Source organism: Sceloporus undulatus, chromosome 2 (genome assembly GCF_019175285.1).
Source record: "Sceloporus undulatus isolate JIND9_A2432 ecotype Alabama chromosome 2, SceUnd_v1.1, whole genome shotgun sequence".
Classification (NCBI taxonomy): domain Eukaryota; kingdom Metazoa; phylum Chordata; class Lepidosauria; order Squamata; family Phrynosomatidae; genus Sceloporus; species Sceloporus undulatus.
In genome coordinates, this window is record NC_056523.1 from 110,315,400 (window position 1) to 110,337,566 (window position 22,167).

The 22,167-nt window shown below is 40.1% G+C and overlaps 1 protein-coding gene across 1 annotated transcript in view; it reads right to left on the reverse strand.

The window, feature by feature from the left end:
- ERGIC1 (endoplasmic reticulum-golgi intermediate compartment 1) overlaps window positions 1-13,238 on the reverse strand; it is an 87,550-nt gene extending 74,312 nt beyond the window's left edge. The window contains exons 1-2 of the mRNA XM_042447521.1: window positions 13,103-13,238; window positions 12,135-12,219 (exon numbers count right to left, since the gene is read on the reverse strand). Of these exons, the coding sequence (XP_042303455.1) occupies window positions 12,135-12,219; window positions 13,103-13,238 (221 nt within the window). The remainder of the gene's footprint in view (window positions 1-12,134; window positions 12,220-13,102) is intronic.
- Between the last annotated feature and the right edge of the window lie 8,929 nt (window positions 13,239-22,167).

The following is a 22,167-nucleotide window of genomic DNA, read 5'->3' on the forward strand; positions in this document are numbered from 1 at the left end:
CAAAAATGGGTGGCATGGAGCCGCCCATCTGTAGAGCCCCTGACTCTCACTTTACAAGATTCTATACTAAGCCTATCTATCTAATTAGATCCTGTTCTGCACTCTATCAGTAATGGAAACTATGGACTAAGAACAGAACCTTCAGAGTGCTGGTCCTTAAGGCTGTGGAATGATGTATTTGTTTCCCATCTTGTTTCTCAGGAGAGGCTGCCATTTTTGGTTGCTTTTAGGAAAAGTTGCAAGACATTCCTAGCTTGCCTGGCTTTTAGCCTATCCTATTAAAGCCAACCAATTATCTTCTGTTGATCTGAACAGGTCTCACATGTTTGGGATTTATTCTACTGTTTTTAGCAGTAGTTATTCTATTGTAAGCTACAGTGGCCTGTTACAGACAGCCAAAATAAAGCTGCTTCGAGTCACAGTGGAGGTATGGTGTTTCAATGATGCATGCGTCCTAAGAGTCCAGAAGCCACACCAAAGCCACACTCCAGTCCTTACGGCTGGAGCATGGCTTTGGTGCGACTTCTGGACTCTTAGGATGCATGTATCATTGAAACACCAAACCTCCACTGTGACTCGAAGCAGCTTTATTTTGGCTGTCTGTAACAGGCCAGTGTTTGTGAAAAAGCAGTCAAGAGACTCATGAATATAATAGCAGAATGGACATCTAGAGAGACTGCCCCCACTTAATGGTGAATTCAAATTCCTTTGAGATATCAAATGTGGAGGAATCTGTCTTTGAAGGGAAGGATATGATAAAGGAAAGTTTTCAGATTTTAATAAGACAAAATTTACAAGGAGGCAGAGGTACAGTTATACATAAATCCTGCATGTCCAAAAAACCAGCATCCTTTGAAAAAGAACAATTCCTGTTACAGCATTTGGTGTTTTCAAAGTTAGACTTCTTATAGCTTGATTCATCTTTTCCCTCATTTTTAATAATATTCCTGAACAAAATAGCCCATTTATGGACTGGCAGCCTCCCTGGGAACATCTGGAAAGCACTGTTTACATTCTTTCCACATCGACCACAGCAAGGCAGCATATGATAAAGAGCTCCATAGCAGATCATGACATCATGGCCTCACAGGCAGAGGAAATAGCTAAACTTCCTGCTCACAGCCCATTAAAACCTCAGCACTGGCGTCGTCTCACTGAAATGACAATAATGCCTTGGCAAACCTGGTAAGGAAGCCAGGAGGAGAAAGAGAGGGGCTTTGGAGTGTAACTAAATAATTGGAAACAGGAAATAGCTTTAGGCTGAAAGCAGTAAAAATAACATTATGTGGATACTATAAAAGGAAGTGTGTTCTTAGAGGGTAAAAACAAACTTTTGCAAGATTTAAAAGTTTGTGGTCAACATTTGGGGCTTGTGGTGTTAAAAAAAAGGATCTAGCCTTCTCTGGGAAGAAAGCAGCTTTATCTCAGTGAGTGTATGTGTATGTCTTGTTGTCTCTTGAATTATGACAACCTCATTTATTTTATAGGCAAGGAATACTCAGAGGTGGCTTGCTCCTGCCTTCCTCTGAAATACTGCCTACAGCACCTGGTATTTCTTGGCAGTCCCATCAAATGTTAACCCTGATTAGTTTCTAAGATCAGATGGAATATGGTGTCTTCAGGTTATTTTGGCTTCTTTAGCATTTCTCATTTAAATGATCTTAAATGACTGACATTTGTGGAATACATCAAATGGGGAGAAATTGAGGAAGGGCAGGGAGAAGAATATGCAGGTATGCATTCTGTGAAAATTACATATGAGAAAAAAATTATTAAAGTTTTCTTATTAAAATGTAAGGTAATTAAAGTATAGTGTCTAGATGGAGGGAAGTAAGAATAACTCTCTATTCTGCTTTGGTTAGACCTCACCTGGAATACCATGTCCAGTTCTGGGCACCGCAATTCTAGAAGGATATGGAAAAGCTGGAATGAATCTAGAGGAGGGTGACCAAGATGGTAAGGTCTGGAAACCATTCCCTATGAGGAGCTGGTGTTTAGCCTGGAGAAGAGACAGTTAAGAGGTGACATGATAGCCATGTTTAAGTATTTGAAGGGATGTCACATTGAGGATGAAGTAAGCTTGTTTTCTGCTGCTCCAGAGACTAGGACAGGGAGCAATGGATTCAAACTACAGGAAAAGATATTCCAACTAAACATTAGGAAGAACTTCCTGATGATAAGAGTTGTTTGATAGTAGAATGTACTGCCTCAGAGTGGTGGAGTCTCCATCTTTGGAGGTTTTTAAACAGAGGCTGGATGGCCATCTGTTGGGAGTACTTTGATTATGTATTCCTGCATGGCAGGGGTTGGACTCAATCGCCCTTGCGGTCTCTTTCACTACTCTTGATTCTATGATTCTAAAGTGACTCTTAGCCTATTCATCTACTGCTCATAATGCTTCCTTTCAAAAGGAAGAAGTCATAAAAAAAAGTTTACTAAATATATTTAGAAATTCTGCTTCAATCACTACCCAAGCTAGCTTTAAAACAGATTTGGAACCTGAGATTCCAAAACCTTTGATAAGGTTTAGGCTTGAAGACTTTCAAGACTATTGAACTGGACTGAACTCCAGTCACTCAAGACTAAGGAGTCAAACAGATCAGCAGCTTGGAGCGGCCAGAGGCCAATTGGTGCAGGACTGCAGTGATCGGATGTCAGCTGCTGCTGTGGTCCAGAACAAACTGTATGCAAGAAGCAGTTTTCCCCACTCCTTCTATGGCCAGGCTTGGGCTGCATTAGCTGGCCTTGACGTGGCTTCTGACTGATCCAGGGGCACATGTCATCTGCACACCATGCCCACAGATTGGCCCAAAGTCAGCACATCTGTTTCAGGCCTAGGTTGGCAACTGTCACATAGGACTTTTTCTTCAGCTGCCCCTAAACTTTGGAACAACCTGTCAAAAGATATTCGGCAGCTGAATACACTATCTGAATTTAAAACAGCATTAAAGACCAGTATCTTCTGGCAGGCCTATCCAGAAGATTTTTAAACTGTGAAATTTAAATTGTGAATGTTAAACTATAGACTGATTGTTTTGATACATGCTGGTCTTATTTGTTATTTTAAATTGATGCTATGTGTTTTAACTGGTTTCGGTGTTTTTAACTGAAGTTATGTTCTTAATAAATATAATAATAAAAATTTTATTTATATACTGCTTTTCCGCAGTGATCAAAGCAGTTCACAGTAGTATCAAATATACATAACATCGAATGAAATTACACAATATATAAAATACAAAATAAATAAATGTTCTTGACAGATATTATGTACAAGCTGTTGGTATTGCTATGCCCTGCCTCAACCAAGGGGAAGAGGCAATTAAGAAATCCTATCCCTCCCCTTCCTTAACTATGGTTACTAGAAACAAGCCAGTTTCATAAACCATAATTTGAAGATAATGTCCTTATAGTTACAGTTTTCCTCAGATTTGACCTTAACTACAGTGGGCCCTTTGTACCCACTGGGGTTTGGTTCCAATACCCACCATGGATAGTAAACTGTGTGGATGCTCAAGTCCCATTAAATACAGTGGCACAGTAAAATTGTGTCCCTTATATAAAATGGCAAAATCAAGATTTGCCTTTTGGAATTTATATATTTTAAAAATATCTTCAAATCATGGATGCTTGAATCCATGGATTAAAACAAAATCTGTAGATAAGGATGGCTGACTGTACAGTTTCTTGGGTACAGCCACATCTGAAGAGAAAGCAAACCATGTGAGCCTAGAGCTCCTTTATCCCATTCTTACTATTTAAATAATAAATATAAATCAAAATAAAACTTTTATTTATATCCCACCTCTATGTCCATGGCAATCGAGGCGGTTTACACATTAAAAAATGCTTACAAAACCCAATGTCCCCATAGTTTCCACCCTCCCCTAAAACATCAAATTAAACCATTGACTATTAAAACATACATTAAAATAAACAAAAGTGAGCAAGTAGGGCCACAGCATATTCAGAGGGACTCAAAGTGGTTCTCAAATTTGGCTCCCCTGATATAGTTTTAGCTGTGACATACATTTTTTCTGAGTCAGTTCCCTCATATTATTCTATTCTAGTACAATTCTAAAACTTGGAAGCAGGACTTGCAAGTCACCCACAAGAAATGTAGGGCTTTAGGTATCACATGCCCATTGAAGCCACTCATAGCAGAATCTGCCCTGTGCTCCTGCCTTCAAATCAGCCTTCCTTGAGCCATATAAATACACTGCATCTCTGGAACAGTCTCATAATCACATCAAAAGTGACTGAAGGTTGCCGAGGCACCACAGAAATATCCCATGGTGGCTCTTCATTGCATTACTCTGGCTTTTACATCTTTCCAGGCAGAAGAATTGCCCAGAAGAGTCACTCACAAAGAGACAAAAGGTACTGGTTCCAATATTTTTCTTAATATTCTACTAGTGGGAACTACAACAACAAATTGCAGCATGAGGTGATCCTGCTCAAGATTCCTTCTAGCCAGCCTTGCTCTTTCCCAGAATATGCCATTCCACTCCTGCCTCCCCCCCCTCTGTATTCAGGTTCAAATTGTCAGTCAGAATTCAATACTTATTGAGTATGGATTGGTGGGGTTGCCTCTACTCCCACTTCTGTGGGTTTCCTTAAGTTTTGTGGGAGAAGAGTACCTCTACAACCTTGGGGTCTTCTTAAGGATGGATAGCTCATTTTAGCTACAAAAAGATTTCCACTTGCAATAGCCTTTGCAGTTATACACTAAGGTGCAAAACATGGGCAAAACAGACAGCGGGTAAGGAGCAGCTAGCCACCACCCTTTTTCTTGCCAGGCTGGGGCTGCAGCAACCACACGCTACACCCCCAACCCGACCTTTTCCTGGTGCAAAAAGGGCATCTTTGCCACTGCAGTCACATTTTTTCAGCGTTTCTTTGGTGCAGCGTGTGTAAATGCTGCACCACCAAAATGAAGTAGATCCACTGCATGTGCGATCAGCAGTGCAGCTTCCCAGCAGACTGGGGGTGTGCTGTGGTTTAATGCCACGCCTCCACTCTGCTGGGAAGTCGGCTCTTTTTCACTGTCTATTTCGCCCCACACACTACAGAAATAATCCAGTTTGAGACCACTTTAACTTCTTTGGTTCAATACTAGGGAATCCTGTAAATTGTAGTTTATTATGGTACCAGAGCTCTCTGAGAGAGAAGGCTGTCTCACAAAAGTACAGTTCCCAGAATTTCCTAGCACTGAGCTAGGGCAGTTAAAGCGGTCTCCAACTGGATTATTGCTGCAGTGTGTTTTGGACCTATGTAAAGAAATTTAAGTAGAGGAATGAATACTGTTTTTATTATCAAAAGTTTGGGAGGTGCTAATCTAATCATTGAGGTAAATGCTTGCTTCTTACCTTAAATGTAAGTTGGACAAATGTAAGTTGGACAAACTTCTTTTGTTCCCCATTTACACGCAATGCATGTAAACCACTAAGTTAAGATGAGGCCAAATTAAAGCTTTTGAACAAACTTGGGATCATACATGAAAGAAAGAGAGGGAGTCCTATGAGATGGAGATGGAGATGGAGTTGCCTGCGGTGAAAAACAGAAGATCCGGGTCTGGGAAAGGCCAACAGCCAATACCACAGCTTGTTAAATTTTCATAAAATACTGCACCCACTCAACATCATGTCTCCAAAGGTGATACACAATCTCCTCCTGTTAACAAATGTGGCAGTGTAACTCACGACCCATCCATTAAGGCATACTTCCCCCACACAGGCGGATGTGCAATGAGGTGAGACTGGCAGCTGTCAACAATGAAAGGACCCTTGGGACTGTGAGTCTGCCACCTAGTCTTGGCATTCAGAACACAACACTACACTTAACAGCTTTCCAATGTCATTTTTTTCTCCCCTCTCTCCATATACAAGTGATTCATTCTAGTGAGTCATTGAAGAGACATAAAATTCCTTTGCCACCTACACTTTATAAGTTCTCAGACAAAATTGAGATGCAGGGGGCAGAAGAAAAACAAGGAGGATTTTACAGCCAAATCTCCAAAAATGCCTACTTGTATGTCGAACTGTGGAGGAGAGAAAAAATCATTCAACAGAATATATTCAGGCTACTCATTTGAGGCCACAATTTACTCTTCCCCCCAAACACATTGCAGGTTTTTAATTAAAACGTCCTCAAATCAAGACAGAATTCAGACAAAAGATATTGCTGAACATGGCACCAAGGGATGAAAAAAGTGAATTAACAGAACCAGCCAAATCAACATTATTTTTACACGATCTACGCATAAAGAATTTGACATTTAAATTATTTTTGTCCCGTGCTTCCGGCCCCACCCAGACTCCTGATACTGACTGGTGAGTCCATCACTACTTTTTATATTTGGAAACCCATTCCCACAACTGTTGAGCAAAATACCAGAATTGGTACAGAGCATGAAAATAGCTAGGTGATACAGACTACATTCACTCACAACAGTGATAAACCAAACTTGGGATCTTCCGCTCAAACAGGAATCTCAAGTCATCAACAAACCATGATCTTGGGAAGAGATGGACAGGTTGCTTACCTGTAACCATAGTCCTGGGAAGAGACCTACTGTTCAGTTACTCATTCTTTGTTTACTTGCCTACTTATATGAAAAGCAGCAGCAAATGCACTGTAATTACCAGTTTGTAAAAACAGAATCCTGGCTTCTTGTTATGTGCAAATGCATTCCCAGTCAAGAGGAAGGCATCTTTTTAATTCTACCACTACCGAATCTGAGGGCAAAGCAAGGATGTCTCCTCTAATGTCAATGAGTCAAACACCACCACCATCACTACCCCATTTACAATATATCATTAAGACCAATGAGACAGTATGTTTGGGGAGCACAACTTCAGACTGCAGAGTGAGGCTTACATGATAGCATGCTGTTTGGAAAAAAAATCTTACATACAGAGAAATCTAGTATGTCAAGGAGATGGCTAGGCTAGATTTGTTCTTCAGCACCTCCCATATTCTATGTACCACATACTATTCACTATATAGTGCTGCATTTGTTCATGTGAACACCCCCTCATGCAAGCCCAGTGACATATCCCAGACTGTTTGTGAGAACTAGGACTAATCTGAGGAGAATTTGGAAGTAAAATGTTGCAAACACTACTTTATCTGTCACATATTACTTAGGAGGAATAAAAAGGAGTTCTGAAATCATTTTGCAGTGATTGGTGAAGCTGTTATTTTGTTGTGAGTTGATATCATTATTTCTAACAGCAGCTTGTCTTGAAATAGCACACAGATGAAAAACGTGAACAGATTTTCAACTGGCAGCTGGATGTACAGAATTTGGACAATTGCTCTCCTTGAAAAGCTAACTCACAAAAACAGATGCCTATATGATTTAGAAGAACCAGAATACTTTTATCATACTTGATAGACATTTATTTCCTTTTTTAAAGAAAAGGGTCTAACACACCGGAGCATTGCATTTCAGATGGCTAGGTTTTGTAGAGACACATTTAATTAAGTCTAACCAAAATAACACTGATATGTTCTTGTCACATTAGCTGCTAAGTTGTGATTATGTTTTTTTCTAATTTGCTAATACTCTAGAGACCAGGTTTCGAATCCCCATTCAGCCATGAAAACCCATTGGGTAACCTTGGGCAAGTCACACTCCCTCAGTCTCAGAGAGGGCAATGGCAACCTCCCTCTAAACAAATCTTAACAAGAAAACCCAGTGATAGGGTTGCCATAAGCCTGAAGGCACACAACAAGAAACAAAGTTCCAATATTAGTTAATAAAATATTTTTAAAAGGCTGGTAAAGCTTTTACTTTGTTAGTAAAAAGGTTCTATGGCAGGTCACTCATACAAAATTAAAGGGTAATTGAGTACCGATATATTCGAAAGTCCTGACAAGGAATCTATACTCAGGACAGGACACAACATGGAGAAACATAATGGTTCCCAGTGGCAAAGGGGTCAAACAAGGCTGCATCTTATCACCCTACCTGTTCAACCTATATGCAGAACATATTATACAAAAAGCAGGCTTGGACACAGGTGAAGGAGGAGTGAAACTACCAGGAGGAAAAATATTAACAGTCTAAGATACGCATATGACACCATAATACTAGCAGAAAACCTCATAGACCTGGAACAACTATTCAGGAAGATCAAGGGGGAAAATGCAAAGGCAGGCTTACTAATGAACATAAAGAAAACAAAAATAATGACCACGGAGAATCTACACAATTTCAACCTAGACAATGAGGAAATAGAAATAGTAAAAGAATTCTCATACTTGGGATTAAACATTGACAGGAACAGGGGCTATAGCCAGGAAATCATAAGAAGATTAAGAATGGGGAGGGTGGCAGATCAAGCCAGTAATCTCCCTGGAAGCCATAATGACGAAATTTAGGCTGTCGTATTTTGGACACATCATGAGGACTCATTAGAAAAAACAATGATGCTGGGAAAGGTGGAGGGAAGTAGAAGGAGAGGAAGACCATATGCTAGATGGATGAACTATATATAAAAAAATCACAGGTATGAATTTGCAGGAACTAAGCAGAGCAGTGGAGGACAGGGAGTCTTGGAGATGTCTCATCCACAGGTTTGCCATGGGTCGAGATTGACTCCAAGGCAGTGGACAACAAAATTTAAAAACGTACACACTAGGAGCATATCACTTTTGAATTAACTAATAACAAGGAATTACTTTATAAAAAACAAAAATAATTACTTTTAAAAAATAACAGTCCAATGTCTTAAACTGAACAAACAATGATCTAGAATTATGACTGAAAAGAGTATGAAGACATCACACACACTTATGAGGATAGCAAAACATTTTCCATTTACAGTATAAATCCTTAATTTGTAGAAACCGTCTTTGAAATTGTTCTAAAACCCACAAATTATCACTTAAACAATATAACTTTAAACTCAGTTTGGAAGATTCAAAAATGAAATTATATGCTGGTCTACTCATAAGTAAGCTTCACTGACTTCATGGGAACTTGCTCCTGGGTAGGTGTGTAACAGATTTCAGGCTAAGGCACCCTTGACAAACTGACCAATGACAGTAGCTAATAACCACAAAGCTAGTAGCATCTAGTCACTTTTTGTTGTTGTTATGTGCATTTAGGTAATTTCAATTTATGGCAACCTTAAGGTGAATTTATCATGGGAATTTCTGGGGCTGAGAGTGTGCCACTCATCCAAGGCCCCACAATGTATTTCCATGGCCAAGCAGAAATTGAACTATGATCTCCAGAGTTGCAGTACAACACTCAAACCACTGCACCATCTCCTGTTCCCTTTTACTGGAGGGGATTTAGAGCTACCATGGCTGAGTTCACATAACAGTTACTGGTTAAGACTCACACACCTCTTACATTGATCCCTGCTAGTACATTTGAACTGGCAGCCTTCTGTACATCCATATACAACCAATTCTGGCTTGCAAGCATTTGACCTATCAGCACAGCAGAACAGTATGCCAATTGCTGGAAAAAGCTAACATCAAGATTCTGAATCATCATCATCATCATCATCATCATCATCATCATCACCATGAACGAAATGAGAAAGGTTGTTTCAGCATTTTCCATCCCTGGAGCAATGTTCTTGAGACAACACAAAGTAAAACATCATGCAATACACGTACCATGAACTGGCTGGCACAAGTTTTCAAACCTAAGATTATGGGGGTTATATTGGTATTAAAGAGACTCAGTAATGCGGAACAGGTCAGAAAATAGCTCTAGTTATTTTCTATATCACTGCTGGGATCAACTCAAGGGGTTCAGTCAAGAAATGCAGTGGGTTACTTGGCACATCTGTATAAATATTACTGATTTGCTGATATTTAACAACAAAAGAATATATACACTGCAACAGAAGGAAATGCAATTTTGTCAGCTCCTGGATCAAAACACAGGAGCTGAGTCATGCGGTATTATTTGGTCTGCAAATACCTTTGTACAATGCACCTGCTCCCAACATAACGTGGTTAGGTTTGTGTGGGCTGATATGGGGGAGAATGATGAATGAATGGCCATGCATTGTGCCATATACGTGTGAGGCGGGGGTGGTATTTGGATATTTTCTGTACTTAACTTATGATTCTATGAAAAGATCCTTTCAAACAAAGTAAATTAAGCTTTAAAAACCCCCAAAGAGCAAATTAATCTTGCTAAAATCTGATGCTGTCCATTCATTTTCAATCAATATTTAAATTAATTATTTGAAGATAAAATAATCACTGTCAATAGTTACATGATGGAGTGGGAAAGACATGGGATGCAGAAAGCTGCTTGCACCAACTGGAAAAACTTCTCTTTCCAGTGCTCAGAAGGCAGGTGTTCCTGTCCAACACAAAGGTTGGCATCTTCCTTGGGTGCTGAACCGGCACTACTAAACTGGCATAGATTATGGCAACATGAGGCAAAAACCTATGGGCAGGCAGCTAAGAAAGATGAAAGGCACTGAGAAAATAGGTTGCTCAAAGTTGGGTGATTTTGTCTGCCTTTATTTTTAACTTTTTGTATGTTTTATGTTAATTTTATACTGTTTCAATTAGATTATTTTAACTTTTAAAATTCTTATCATAATCTTGTGATTTCTCAGCTTCATTATTTGTAGCAGCTTGTGGTATACACTGCTTCTGGAAAGCTGATACTTGCAGCCTGACTTCCTCCAAAGTTTGTCTCTTTAGTTATGGAAGATAACAAAAGTCATGATGCACAGCCTCACAGAACATATCAGGAAAGGTCAAGAGTTTCAGTGTTCAACTTCGGCCAATACATAAAAGATCGGGATCATGAAAATGCTCCCTAAACATGCACAAAGCAAAACCAGGGGCTTTGCTTGAAAAATACGGGGTACTTATTTAGAAACCTATATTGTTTGACCTCTAAGTCCATCCTCTCAATGCAAAAAATGTGACTTTTAGTTCTTGAGTGTTCAAGTAGTGGTTCTTTGTACTACATGTTCACTATTTTGTATGTTCTAAACTGACCACTGAAAAGAGATTCAAAAACTAGGCAAATTAAAACCACACAATCCTATCAAACTTTTAAGAAAGGAGAACATTTAATCACATCTAACATTATGCAGGTGGAGAAGCAAATTATTTAATAACCAACAAGTTCCAGCATTTCCCTGGATCACTGAACAGAAACAATGGTCATGGAATATTTTACTGTTCTTTTAAAAGTCAACAGAGCTCACTTTCTAAATAGTTAGGACAACCTGAAATAATATGAAGGAACAAGCAAGATCACCATGTTCTGATAGTGAGATGGCTTAAAATTACAAAAACTTGAAAGCAATTAAAATACTTTGTTGCACCTGCATGAATCTCTGCTCTCCTAGGCCTGAGAACTTCACAATATTATTAATAGCTGGCAGTGCTCTTACTGACTGGGTCTGTGAGGCAGAAGGGCCATTTTATCAACTGTAACAGTACACCACATCCCTGGTACATGTATAACAAGTAAAATGGAGGAGGAGAGGGAAGGAAATGCGGCTGCACCTTTAAGACAAACTGGTTTTTATTTTCGCATCAGCTTTCAGCTTACAAACCCACTTCTTCGGATACAATACATTCGAGCAAGTGGATTTATATCCATAAAAGTTCATGTGAAAATAATAATTAAAAAAACAACAATTAATCTTCCTAATGTTTAGGTGGAATCTCTTGTCTAGTAATTTGAATCCATTGGTTCATGTTCTCTGGAGCAACAGAAAACAAGCTTACTCCATCTTTTACATGACATCTCTTCAAATATTTAAAGATGGCTATCATGCCACCTCTTTGTTTTCTCTAAACTAAATATATCTAGCTCCCTAAATCATTCCACTTGATTTATCCCTGTTAAAAAATTTTTTTGTTAGTTTTGGTCCACTTCTCTGTCAAGATCGTTTTGAATTTTGATTCTGTCCTCTGGGGTATTTACTACCTTCACTAATTTGGTGTCATATGCAAATCTGATAAACATGCCCACTATTACATCATCTAAGTCATTTATTAAGATGCTGAACGAAATTGGGCCCAAGTCAGAACCTTGTGGCACCCTACTGGTCACTTCTCTCCAGGATGAAGAGCAAGCATTGGTGAGCACTCACTAGGTTCAGTCAGTCAACCAATTACAAACCCACCTAATATTTGCACTTTCCATTGGATTTGTTAAATAGCCAACACAGCTACCCTTGCATGTGTCCAGCCCACAGTTCACCAGCTTACCTGCAAGAATATAATGGGGGCTTTGTCAAAAGCCTTACGGGAATCAAAATATCTACACGGTTCCATTAATGTAACAAGCTTGTAACTGTCACATCTTCATCCAAATCCCTTCTTTGTTTGACTTTGTTCATATTTGAGCATCTGCATTAACCAATGTGTAGCTATGATAGAATTTTAAAACTAGTAGGAAACATTTGCTTGTTAAGGTATGTTGAAACTAGCCCCTGTCAGACCACTGTTCTGTCTTCCTGAAAAGGAGAGGGAAGGAAAGGGGACATATTTTCTCCTGATTTTGTCAATTCTTGTTTCCTTATAGGGTAGAAAACTTGTTGGCTTCCAGATGTTGGCAACTCCCAGCATTTCTCATCACTGGCTATGCTGGCTAGGGCTACTTGGGACTTATCGTTCAACAGCATCTGGAAGCCCACATGATCCCATTGAGAAGCCAAATCTAAAATGTCAAATTATTTCAGAGGGGTGACACGACCAGCACAGCCACACCATTTGTGAAGTCAGCATAGCATTGAAAACATATAGTAGTCATGGGCCAAAGAGGGAAAGTTACTTTCTTATTCTTCCACCCTGGGGCTTCTGCTTTGAATAAAACAGGTTACAGACAAGCTACTACAGTCCTCTCTAGAAAAAGGTATCACCAACAATTCACAGATGAAAACTGGTACACAGGTGGGCAGGTGAAATTAGCATGTAGTAGTCAAGATGGCAAATGTTATTAATGGGAAAGAGCAGGAGAGGCTGGAGACAGTTTACCTTTGCCTGAGCCTACTGGGAAGGACATGATTCTGTTCTCTCCTCTCCTGTTCCTATTGCTAAGTTAACTGAAGGCAAATTACTTTTGCACATTGGCCTCAGTTTAGCAGCACACAAAGGTGGAGGGGGAGCAGCGAAAAGTTGCGACGGGCGGCGGCGGCGGCGGCAGGGGCAGCCGGGGGCAGCCGGGGGCCGGTGGCCAGGCCTTCGCGGGCCGCATCCGGCCCACGGACCGGAGGTTGCCGACCCATGGTCAGGATCATCAATGAGTACTATAATGAGTATAAAATATATCTTACATTTCTTACAGAAACGTAATCATGTAATAATAACAAACAACTATTTCTGTAGCCATCAGATTAAATTGTCTTGGTATGGTCTCAACCATAACCATGATAGCTCAGGCATTATTGGCCATGCATTATCAACTGGACTTACTGTTGCACTAAACTTGCCTACTTTTATCTAACATATCTTCACAGATTACTGTAAAACCAAACTTCTCCTAAATAACTCAACAGTTGGAGTGTGCATTCTGACAGTTACAGCAGGATATTAAATTAGGAAGATGCTCCCATTCTTACAGTTAAGATATGGAATTCACCTCCACAAGATTCAGTGATGACCACATGGACAACTTTGAAAGAGGAGAGACAAATTCATAGATGAAGCTAATAAGGATTATCTTTAGGGAGATATATTAGAACCAGTATGAGCAGTGGTATGCCTTTCAATACCCGCTGTTTGGAGAACTTGAGTGAGAAGGTGCTACTGATCTGCAGTTGGCTACTGTGGGAAGAGAGTATCAAATTAGAGAGGCTCCAAGGGAGATCCAACAGAGTTATTTTTATGTTCTTATTAGTTTCCTCATATTTTGCTTCATATTAAGCTTATGTCACACTGATGGTATTCCTAAGTATCCCTGACTGATTATCACAGCTCCACTGATATGAATTGCCCAGGACTCCCCCAAGATGTCTCACCCCAAACATGACCATTTTAAGTGATTTTAACTAGACTTTATAATGTTGTTGTTATATTTATGTATTTAGTTTTGAGGAAGGGGTTAAGGGTTTATGTAATTTTATTTTGTGTTTAATTATGTATTTTTGTGTGTTTTATGTTGTAACTAACTTTGATCCTTCGGGAGAGTCAGGATAAAAATAAAACTTAATATTATTATTTATTATAAGCATTCTTATTACAATAATCAGGAATTAGTGTTATGTTAGAACAGGAGTGGGAATCATGTGGCCCTCCAAATGCTGCTGCATGACAATTCCCACTGTTTCCCACAACTGGCCATGCTGATTAAGGCAACTGGGAGTCGAAATCAAACAACATTTGTAGTGGCACAACATTCCACTCTTGCCCTAGAATAAACAGTCTTGTGATCATTTAAAGAATATTAAATCTGACATATACTTTTGTGGACCAAAGCTAACTTCATCTAATGTAGGTTATGCTAGTTCTTGCTTCCTCTAAAATTCTAGTATGAATATTTAGTTTGTGCAACTCATATTAATCAGTGCTGCCTTGCAAATATGCTCAGTCTCTTGGAAATCTTCAGCTATTTCAGGACAAGCTGCCTTGACACTCTAGCACCCCTGTTGAAATATTTTACAAGTTTGATTTATTTTATCAGCATAAAAGCTAGTTATGTCATCTCATACAAAGAGAGGGCAGTCCAAGCTACATTAATACCCCCCAGCATTATCCACAGCAGTAGTGTAACTTTCTCTCCCAACACTAAAACAGCTCCATATGTTAGCATTACCTAAAATCCATTAGATTATTCATGATCTTAATATATCCAGTTTATTTTTCACATTTCTCAACAATGACTTTCTAGACTGACTCACATAGAAGGAATAAAAAGTGTGAGGTTAACCTTCAGCAAAATAACTCATTTACCAAACAGAATGCTATTTAGATAAATAAGTAATTACCAATTTCTGTCTTTTATTGTAATAAATAGTATGCAACACTGTACAATGACTAACATCAAGAAAGAAAAAGTTACTCTGTTCAGGAGTTTAAGCATGCAGAACATTTCATAGTAGTTCAGTCCAGTGTTACCAAAAGAGCCAGCATGGTGTAGTGATTTAATGCTGGCCGGTTGCATCTACAATGCAGAATTAATGTAGTCTGACACTGCTTTAATTACCATGGTTCAATGCTATGGAAAGCTGGGACTTGTGTTTTGTGAGATATTAAGCTTTCTGTCAGAGAGCTCTGGTGCCTCAACCGACTACATATACCAGGATTTCTCAGGATGGAGTCATGACAGTTAAAGCAGCTTCAAACTGCATTAGTTCTGTGTGACAGCCCATGACTCTGGAGACTAAGGGTCAAATCCCTGCTCATCCATGGATACCACTGGGTGACCTTGGGCAAGTCACCTACTCTCAGCCTCAGAGAAAGGCAACAGCAAACCAGCTTTGAACAGATCTTGCCAAGAACCCCCAGTGAAGTTTGCCTTAGGGTCATCATAAATCAGAAATGACTTGAAGGCACATGACAACCTAACACAACCAGTGTGATCATAGCATTCCCCAGTAGCTCACACATGAATGCTCTTTCCCTTCATGTAGGGCAGCTTCAAGGAGACCAGAAGCATCTGCTTCCTTTATTGGTTTAACACAATTTAGCAAGTTGCCCAAACCTTAAAAGATGGTTAATTTTAAGTAGGGTCAATGAAAAAACCTAAACTGCCTTGACGATAGTTTTCACTAACCACAGTTCAGACAATACAGCAAATTATGATTAATCTAGAATGGAAGTAAAAGGTTCCAAAACTCCTCTCATGACCACACTGCAGCAAATGAGCAGGAGAGAGGGAATACAGAAGTACTGTACATGGGGAATGTGAGTTAAGAAAGTGGACCAGGAAAAGTTTGAGAGAGGATGGAAAAGTTGGTGAAGTAGATGTGGTGGGAGAGAGTAAATGTTAAAGGGTGAGAAGAATGAAGAGTTTGAGGAAGTAGAGGAAGGATATATGGGTGGAATATATCAGAGGAGAAGAAGGCGAGATAGGGAGACAAGTGAGGGAGATAGGAAAAAGAGGAGGTGGAGGATTAAGACGGTAAATCAGAAAGATTAAAACAATAATATGAGAGGAAACAGAAGTTGGTAAATAGATATATGTGGATGGAAGGAAAAACTTTCCTGATCAATAATTAAGAATCAAGATTTGTCTCAAACAAATCAAGTGGATTCTTAAATATCGATTGATATGATTTGGTATATGACATAGATGACATTTGATTGTTCAGCTGTTCAATTGTTTGTGTGATTTTGAATGACTGTGGTGTTGAGTTAATTATATATATATATATATATATATATATATATATAAGAAAGTACTGTACATGGGCAAGCTAAGCTCCTGCTTGCAACCATGCATTGGTATATTATCTGAACCAGCCATTGGTCTTGTAGAGTTGCACACTGTTTATCACTGCTGCTCTTGTGATCTCCTGCTTTCACATCCCCCAAATGAACAGTAATATTAAAAAGGCTGTGGTAAGAAAGAATAGAGTACCACTACAGTCCAATACAAAAGCTGGCATAAAGTGGCGGGAGAAAAGGGGGAAAGGAACATAAAGGAACAAAAGACAATTTGACTTTTCTGAAGTGTAAACTGAAAATATGTAAATGCACTCAGAAGAAGAGAGGCTATCTTAATATTTTATTAGCCACCTTGAGTCCCAGTACTGGGAGGAAAATTGAATATAAATGAATAAAACAAATAATAATAATATGCTTGCCTCAATCTTTAACATAATGCTGGTATCTCAGTTTATATGAAGAATACAGATCAGTATCTGTGGAACATGTAGCATTTTTCTGACACTTGTTGAACATTCTCTCTCTCTCTCCCTAATTAAAAAGTGATGTATTAATAACTAGCTATCTTTTATCTGCTAGAAGGAGAAGTTGCCTCCCTCAAAAGTCACTGCTGGCAACTACATCAACTGGTTACAGCAGGAGGGCCGCAATGAGACACGGGGCCCTTTCACCTGCCCTACTGAAAGACTACTTAATTTTTTTTACTGTGGCGGGTTACACACTGCCAGTTGGGACATCCAGAGGACGTCTCATTTTAAAAAAAGGGGCGTCTCTTCTAGACGCCCCTGTCCCTAGTACGGACTCTGTCCGTACAATATGGCGCCGGCCCTTCCACATGGCCGGCGCCATATTGATGTATCGGACGCTGAGCGTCCGAACGTCGCGCAGCGCTAATGACGTCACGAATGCGCCCTTGGCACTTCGCGACGTCATCAGTGCACCGCAGAAAGAAGCTCAGAAACCGTTGCGGTTTGGCTGCTGTGGCTCCCGCGCGGAGCAAATGGTTTGTATCCCGCCTATGTATATATTTGATAAAATATATACCTTTGAGCAACACATAACTGCTTATATACTCTCATGTAGAACTCCAAAGTATGTGCATATATCATGCATGTATGCTATATGCAGGTATGTGAGACAAAATTATATTTATATAATCTATATAAATTAGGTTTAATTATAATATACTGTAAGTATCCTGTTTGACACAATGAATGGAACCAAAGACAAAAAAGAGCATTACTGAAATAGTACCACTGTGTAACTAAACTTTGCATTTGAAATAACTGACAGCCGTACCTCTATCTAATTACATATAGCACAATAGTGCAGAACTCCAAGACATGTGGGACAACTTATTGAGAAATGCATCAAAGCAGCACTTTTAAAGCTGCAAGAAAAAAGTAACACAAAGACGCTTCCAAGCAGCAGATTGCAGGTTCCATGACATAGCTATCATGGATTGATTTTGCTGTTGTTGTTTGTGCTTTCAAGTCATTTCTGACTTATGGCAACCCTAAGAGAAGCCTATCATGGGGTCTTCCTGGCAAGGTTTGTTCAGAGGAGGTTTGCCATTGCCTTCTCCCTCAGGCTGAGAGAGTGTGCCTTGCCCAAGGTCACCCAGTGGGTTTTATGGCCGAGCTGGTAATTGAACCTTGGTCTTCAGAGTCATCATCCAGCGGTCAAACCACTACACCATGCTGGCTCTCAAAGCTATTAATAAAATCATCTTGTATTATGTTGTTTTAAGTACACCCGAACGTGGGGTTAACAGTATAGGATGAGGCAACAAGTTTGGCAGTTGGGTCATATAGCATGTGAAGAATACTTTCATCTGGGCTATGGGAAGAAATGTTGCTCTTGAGTTTCCAAGATCATTGGTGAATGAGAGTGGTTCTCCACTTCCAGTGATGCCCAGATGAGGGAAAGGAGGCTGCACAATGATGTACAGTATGGGTTTGTACTCTCCACTCCAACTGACACCAGCTGTCCCCATCCGACTCAAAAAAAGGCTATGAGCCCCTGCATTCCCTAGCTGCATTCCTTAGAACAACATTCTAAGAAAATACCATATTGTCATCTGGAACACAGCAGATAGGGTAGTGTGGAAAGAGAATGGCTTGCCACCAAGTTGATTCATGGCAGAAATGAGATTCATAGTGGAAGCATCCTCCTTCACAGTTTGGTTTCTTAGCCACTATGCTGCAGTAGAAATGTGACCTGATTTAAAGTATCCATGTTTCAAACTTTATCACAGGTTTGACTTGCTTAAGAATGAAAACAAACATAGGAAGTTGTTCATTGAAAGTTTGACCACAAATCTAGATGAAGCTAAGCAAATACATATCCGAAGCAGGATGAATAGTGTGTTTGTTATACATGCCAGCTAATTATTAAGTGACTAAGGAACTAACATCCGTTCGACAGGCAGAATGAAAAAAAGAGAGCACCCTCTCAGTATGCTTACCTCCCTCAGCTTTTTTACTAAGAGGATGGCCTTCCTTTGAATTCCAGGATGAAGGAACCGGAACACCTTTCATTGCCAGTCAGCTCCACCCTCTTAATTCCAGATCCCAAACCAGACTGAAATTAACAGAGGAAGTTTCTCAGGCAAGGAAAAGTGCTGACTATGGGTCAACAAGACTATAAAGCTACAGGGAACTGTCACATTATACTAAGAAAAGCTGCAGAGAAAGAAGTCATCACATAAAGTAGAACAGAGAAAAGTCAAGAAAGAGAGGTAGGGGGAACCACTTTTCTTTTGGACTAGAATTCCACAGCCAGAGCTGTTCGCCGACCAACAAAATGCTTTTGGGTGATTTCTCAAAGTTGAGCAGTACTGATGTAGATTGTCTCCAACTCAAACCATAAAGCCATCTCACTTGGCCAGTGAAAAATAACCTCCATGTCTATTAAATGCTCATTTGTTGCTATGACAGGAGTATCATATCTGCTAATGAGCCTCTTGATTTTGCACTTGGAACCTGGAAATGAGCAGTCATCAGTTTTGATTCCCAAAGGGGCAATGGCACATGAATGTTCCTGCATCCATGTTTGGTGCTCACCAAAGTGGAGATCCCGAATCTCCAGTTTCATATACTTACAGTGTAAAGCAGTGGCCATATCAACACAAACAAGGTAACCTTACTTGAAGAATGGATATGTTGAAAAGCTCAACAGCAACATGATCTGCTGCAGAAATAATTCAGTTTGACACTGTTTTAACTGCCATGGCTCAATGCTATGGAATCCTGGAATTTATAGTTTGTTGTGGCACCACAGCTCTCAGATAAAGAAGGCTAAATAGCTCACAAAGCTACAAATGCTAGGATTCCGTAGCAATGAGCCATGGAAGTTAAAGCGACTTGAAACTGCATTTTCTCTGCAGTATAGATACAGTCATACTCAAAGTGATGGGCCATGGACAGTCGCAGACTGTGAACCATTGGCTGTCAGTCCCTGGAGTTTCCAGGAAGAAAGAAACAACTGTAGCGAATGGGCACAAACATAATGCAGACCTTTAACACATGGGGGGGGGGGGATTATGACTAGTGTTTGTGAAACAATGATCTAAAGAAAAATGCAAAAAATTGCATGAGAGACAACATGGTGCACTGGTTTCACTGATGGACTAGGTCAGTGGAAGACCAGAGTTTGAATCCCCACACAGCCATGGAAACCTACTGGGTGACCTTGGGCAAGCCACAATCTCTCAGCCTCAGAGGATCACACTGTATTATCATATCATATTTCCACAGTCATAACTAAAAGAGAAATGAATTTGTTTGTACTATTTATACACAAGTTAACAGTAATAAAATCTCTAAGTGGTTTACCCTAAAATGTATGGGCAATTCAATATAAGAACAAAGTTCAGAACAATTTAAAAATATGAAACAGTTAACAACACTAAAAAGCCAACGCAAACATGAAACAGTCTTAATCTTCACCAGCTGGGGCAACTCTCTAGAAACAAGGTTTAAAACAGGTGTTTAAAGCTAAACATGGTTTCTGCCTCTCCCAATATATGGGAGAGAGCAACTGAGTGTGTGGGTGTCACCACCAAGAAACCCCACCTTTGTGATATCTGTCAACAGCATTCTATACGTTCCAACTAAAAACAACTAAAAAGGCTAGCACTGAGGATCTCAGGGGTGACCACACATGTCAACCATGTAGGAATTTGCCCCCTCAGAGTTATAGGTATCCATGTTTTCAATGTTAACTGTTATTACACTTTCTCTAGCATTCATACAGTTTCACTTACATAAAGATTTTTCTACACTAGTCTTTGACGTCTATACCCGTAGACATAAGCCCTGCTATTAGTGTTTCTCAGCCATGTCAAATGAGTTTCTTCCTTTGCCTTATCTTCCAAACTCACTATGAATTTAAAACCAATTTGGGACAGGCAGAGCTATTCCCCTAAAGGAAAAATGACAGCAAGCATATTTGACTTTCTAAGGGAAGTTTGCAGCTTTAATTTATGCTCAGTGCCAAAACTCTGCCCTTTCATTTAGGCAGCAAAAGTAAGAGCAAATAAATAAAATACGTATGATGATAGATTGCCCATCCCCGTGCTTTAAAGCCAGACAGCCACTTGGTTACATCATCAGGAGAAAATATGTTCAATTAACAGGAGCGGCATTCAAGAAGACCAACCCATTTTTGGACTGAAAGCTAAAAACGTAATTGAAATTGAAGCAGTGCGTGAATACTTTGCAAAAAGCAAGACCCATTCCTCAGTTGTTCTTAAAAATAAGGATTTCAAAGCCAGCTCACCAGCACTGCACTACACCAGCTTGACATCTATTGAATATTGCTACTCTTGCAATTCAGTGTTATCCCACAATTAATGTTCATGTGATAGTGAAATTGAAACAAAGCCACCTGTTCTGGCCCACAGCTCATGTGGTGAGCTTTTGGATGAGACATTTCTATTTACATACTCTGGTGGTGAAATACCATTTTTATTTGAAAGATATACGATTTGCAAAGATACTTCAGATACTAACAGAATGAAACTAGCCATAGAAAGTCAGAAGTAAGTCCCACTGAGTTCATTGGTCCTTAATCCCAAGTAAGTGCATATAGGATGACCACCTAAGGAAGTGGTATGTAACAGGGGAAAGGAATCTCAGGTCCTAGAGCCAAATCTGGCCCTCCTGCCATCCCATTCCAGCTCCTTGGAGTTCTCCAAATGGCCACACACACCACAAAACCATATTTGGGTGTTCCTCAGCATTTGTACAGAGTTTTTCTGCTTTCAGTGTTTAATATGTTTCTTCTACAAGTTAGATCAATGATGGCGAACCTTTTGGGGCTTTTTGGGGCGGGGATTTTGCCCTGCAGAGGTGGGGCTTCTGGGGCAGGACTTCTCTCCCCACCCTTTCCTGATCCCCAGCAGTCTCTCTGGAGACAGCTGGGGGACAGGAAGGGCCCGTGGGGTGGGAGGAAGGGGGCGGGCATGCATCCAGTCGCTCCTACTCCTCCCTCCCTTTTCACGGCCTCCAGCTGTCTCAGAGAGGCAGCTGAAGGCTGGCAGAAGGCCGAGAGGAGGAGCCAGAGGCGCGTGCCTGTGGCTCCTTCTCCCCAGCGCCATTTTCTGGCTTCCAGCTGTCTCGGAAAGATAACTGGAGGCCGGGAAAAGGCAGGGAGGAGGAGGAATGGGCACATGCGTGACTGTTCCTTTCTCTCCCTGGACCATGCCAGGTGAAATGGCGTCGCCACCTATCTAGCATCCAATCCAGGGCTGTCCTCCCACATGTGTAAATAGCAAATATTCTGCTTATAAGATACAAAGAGATGCTGAGATACAAAATATCATTC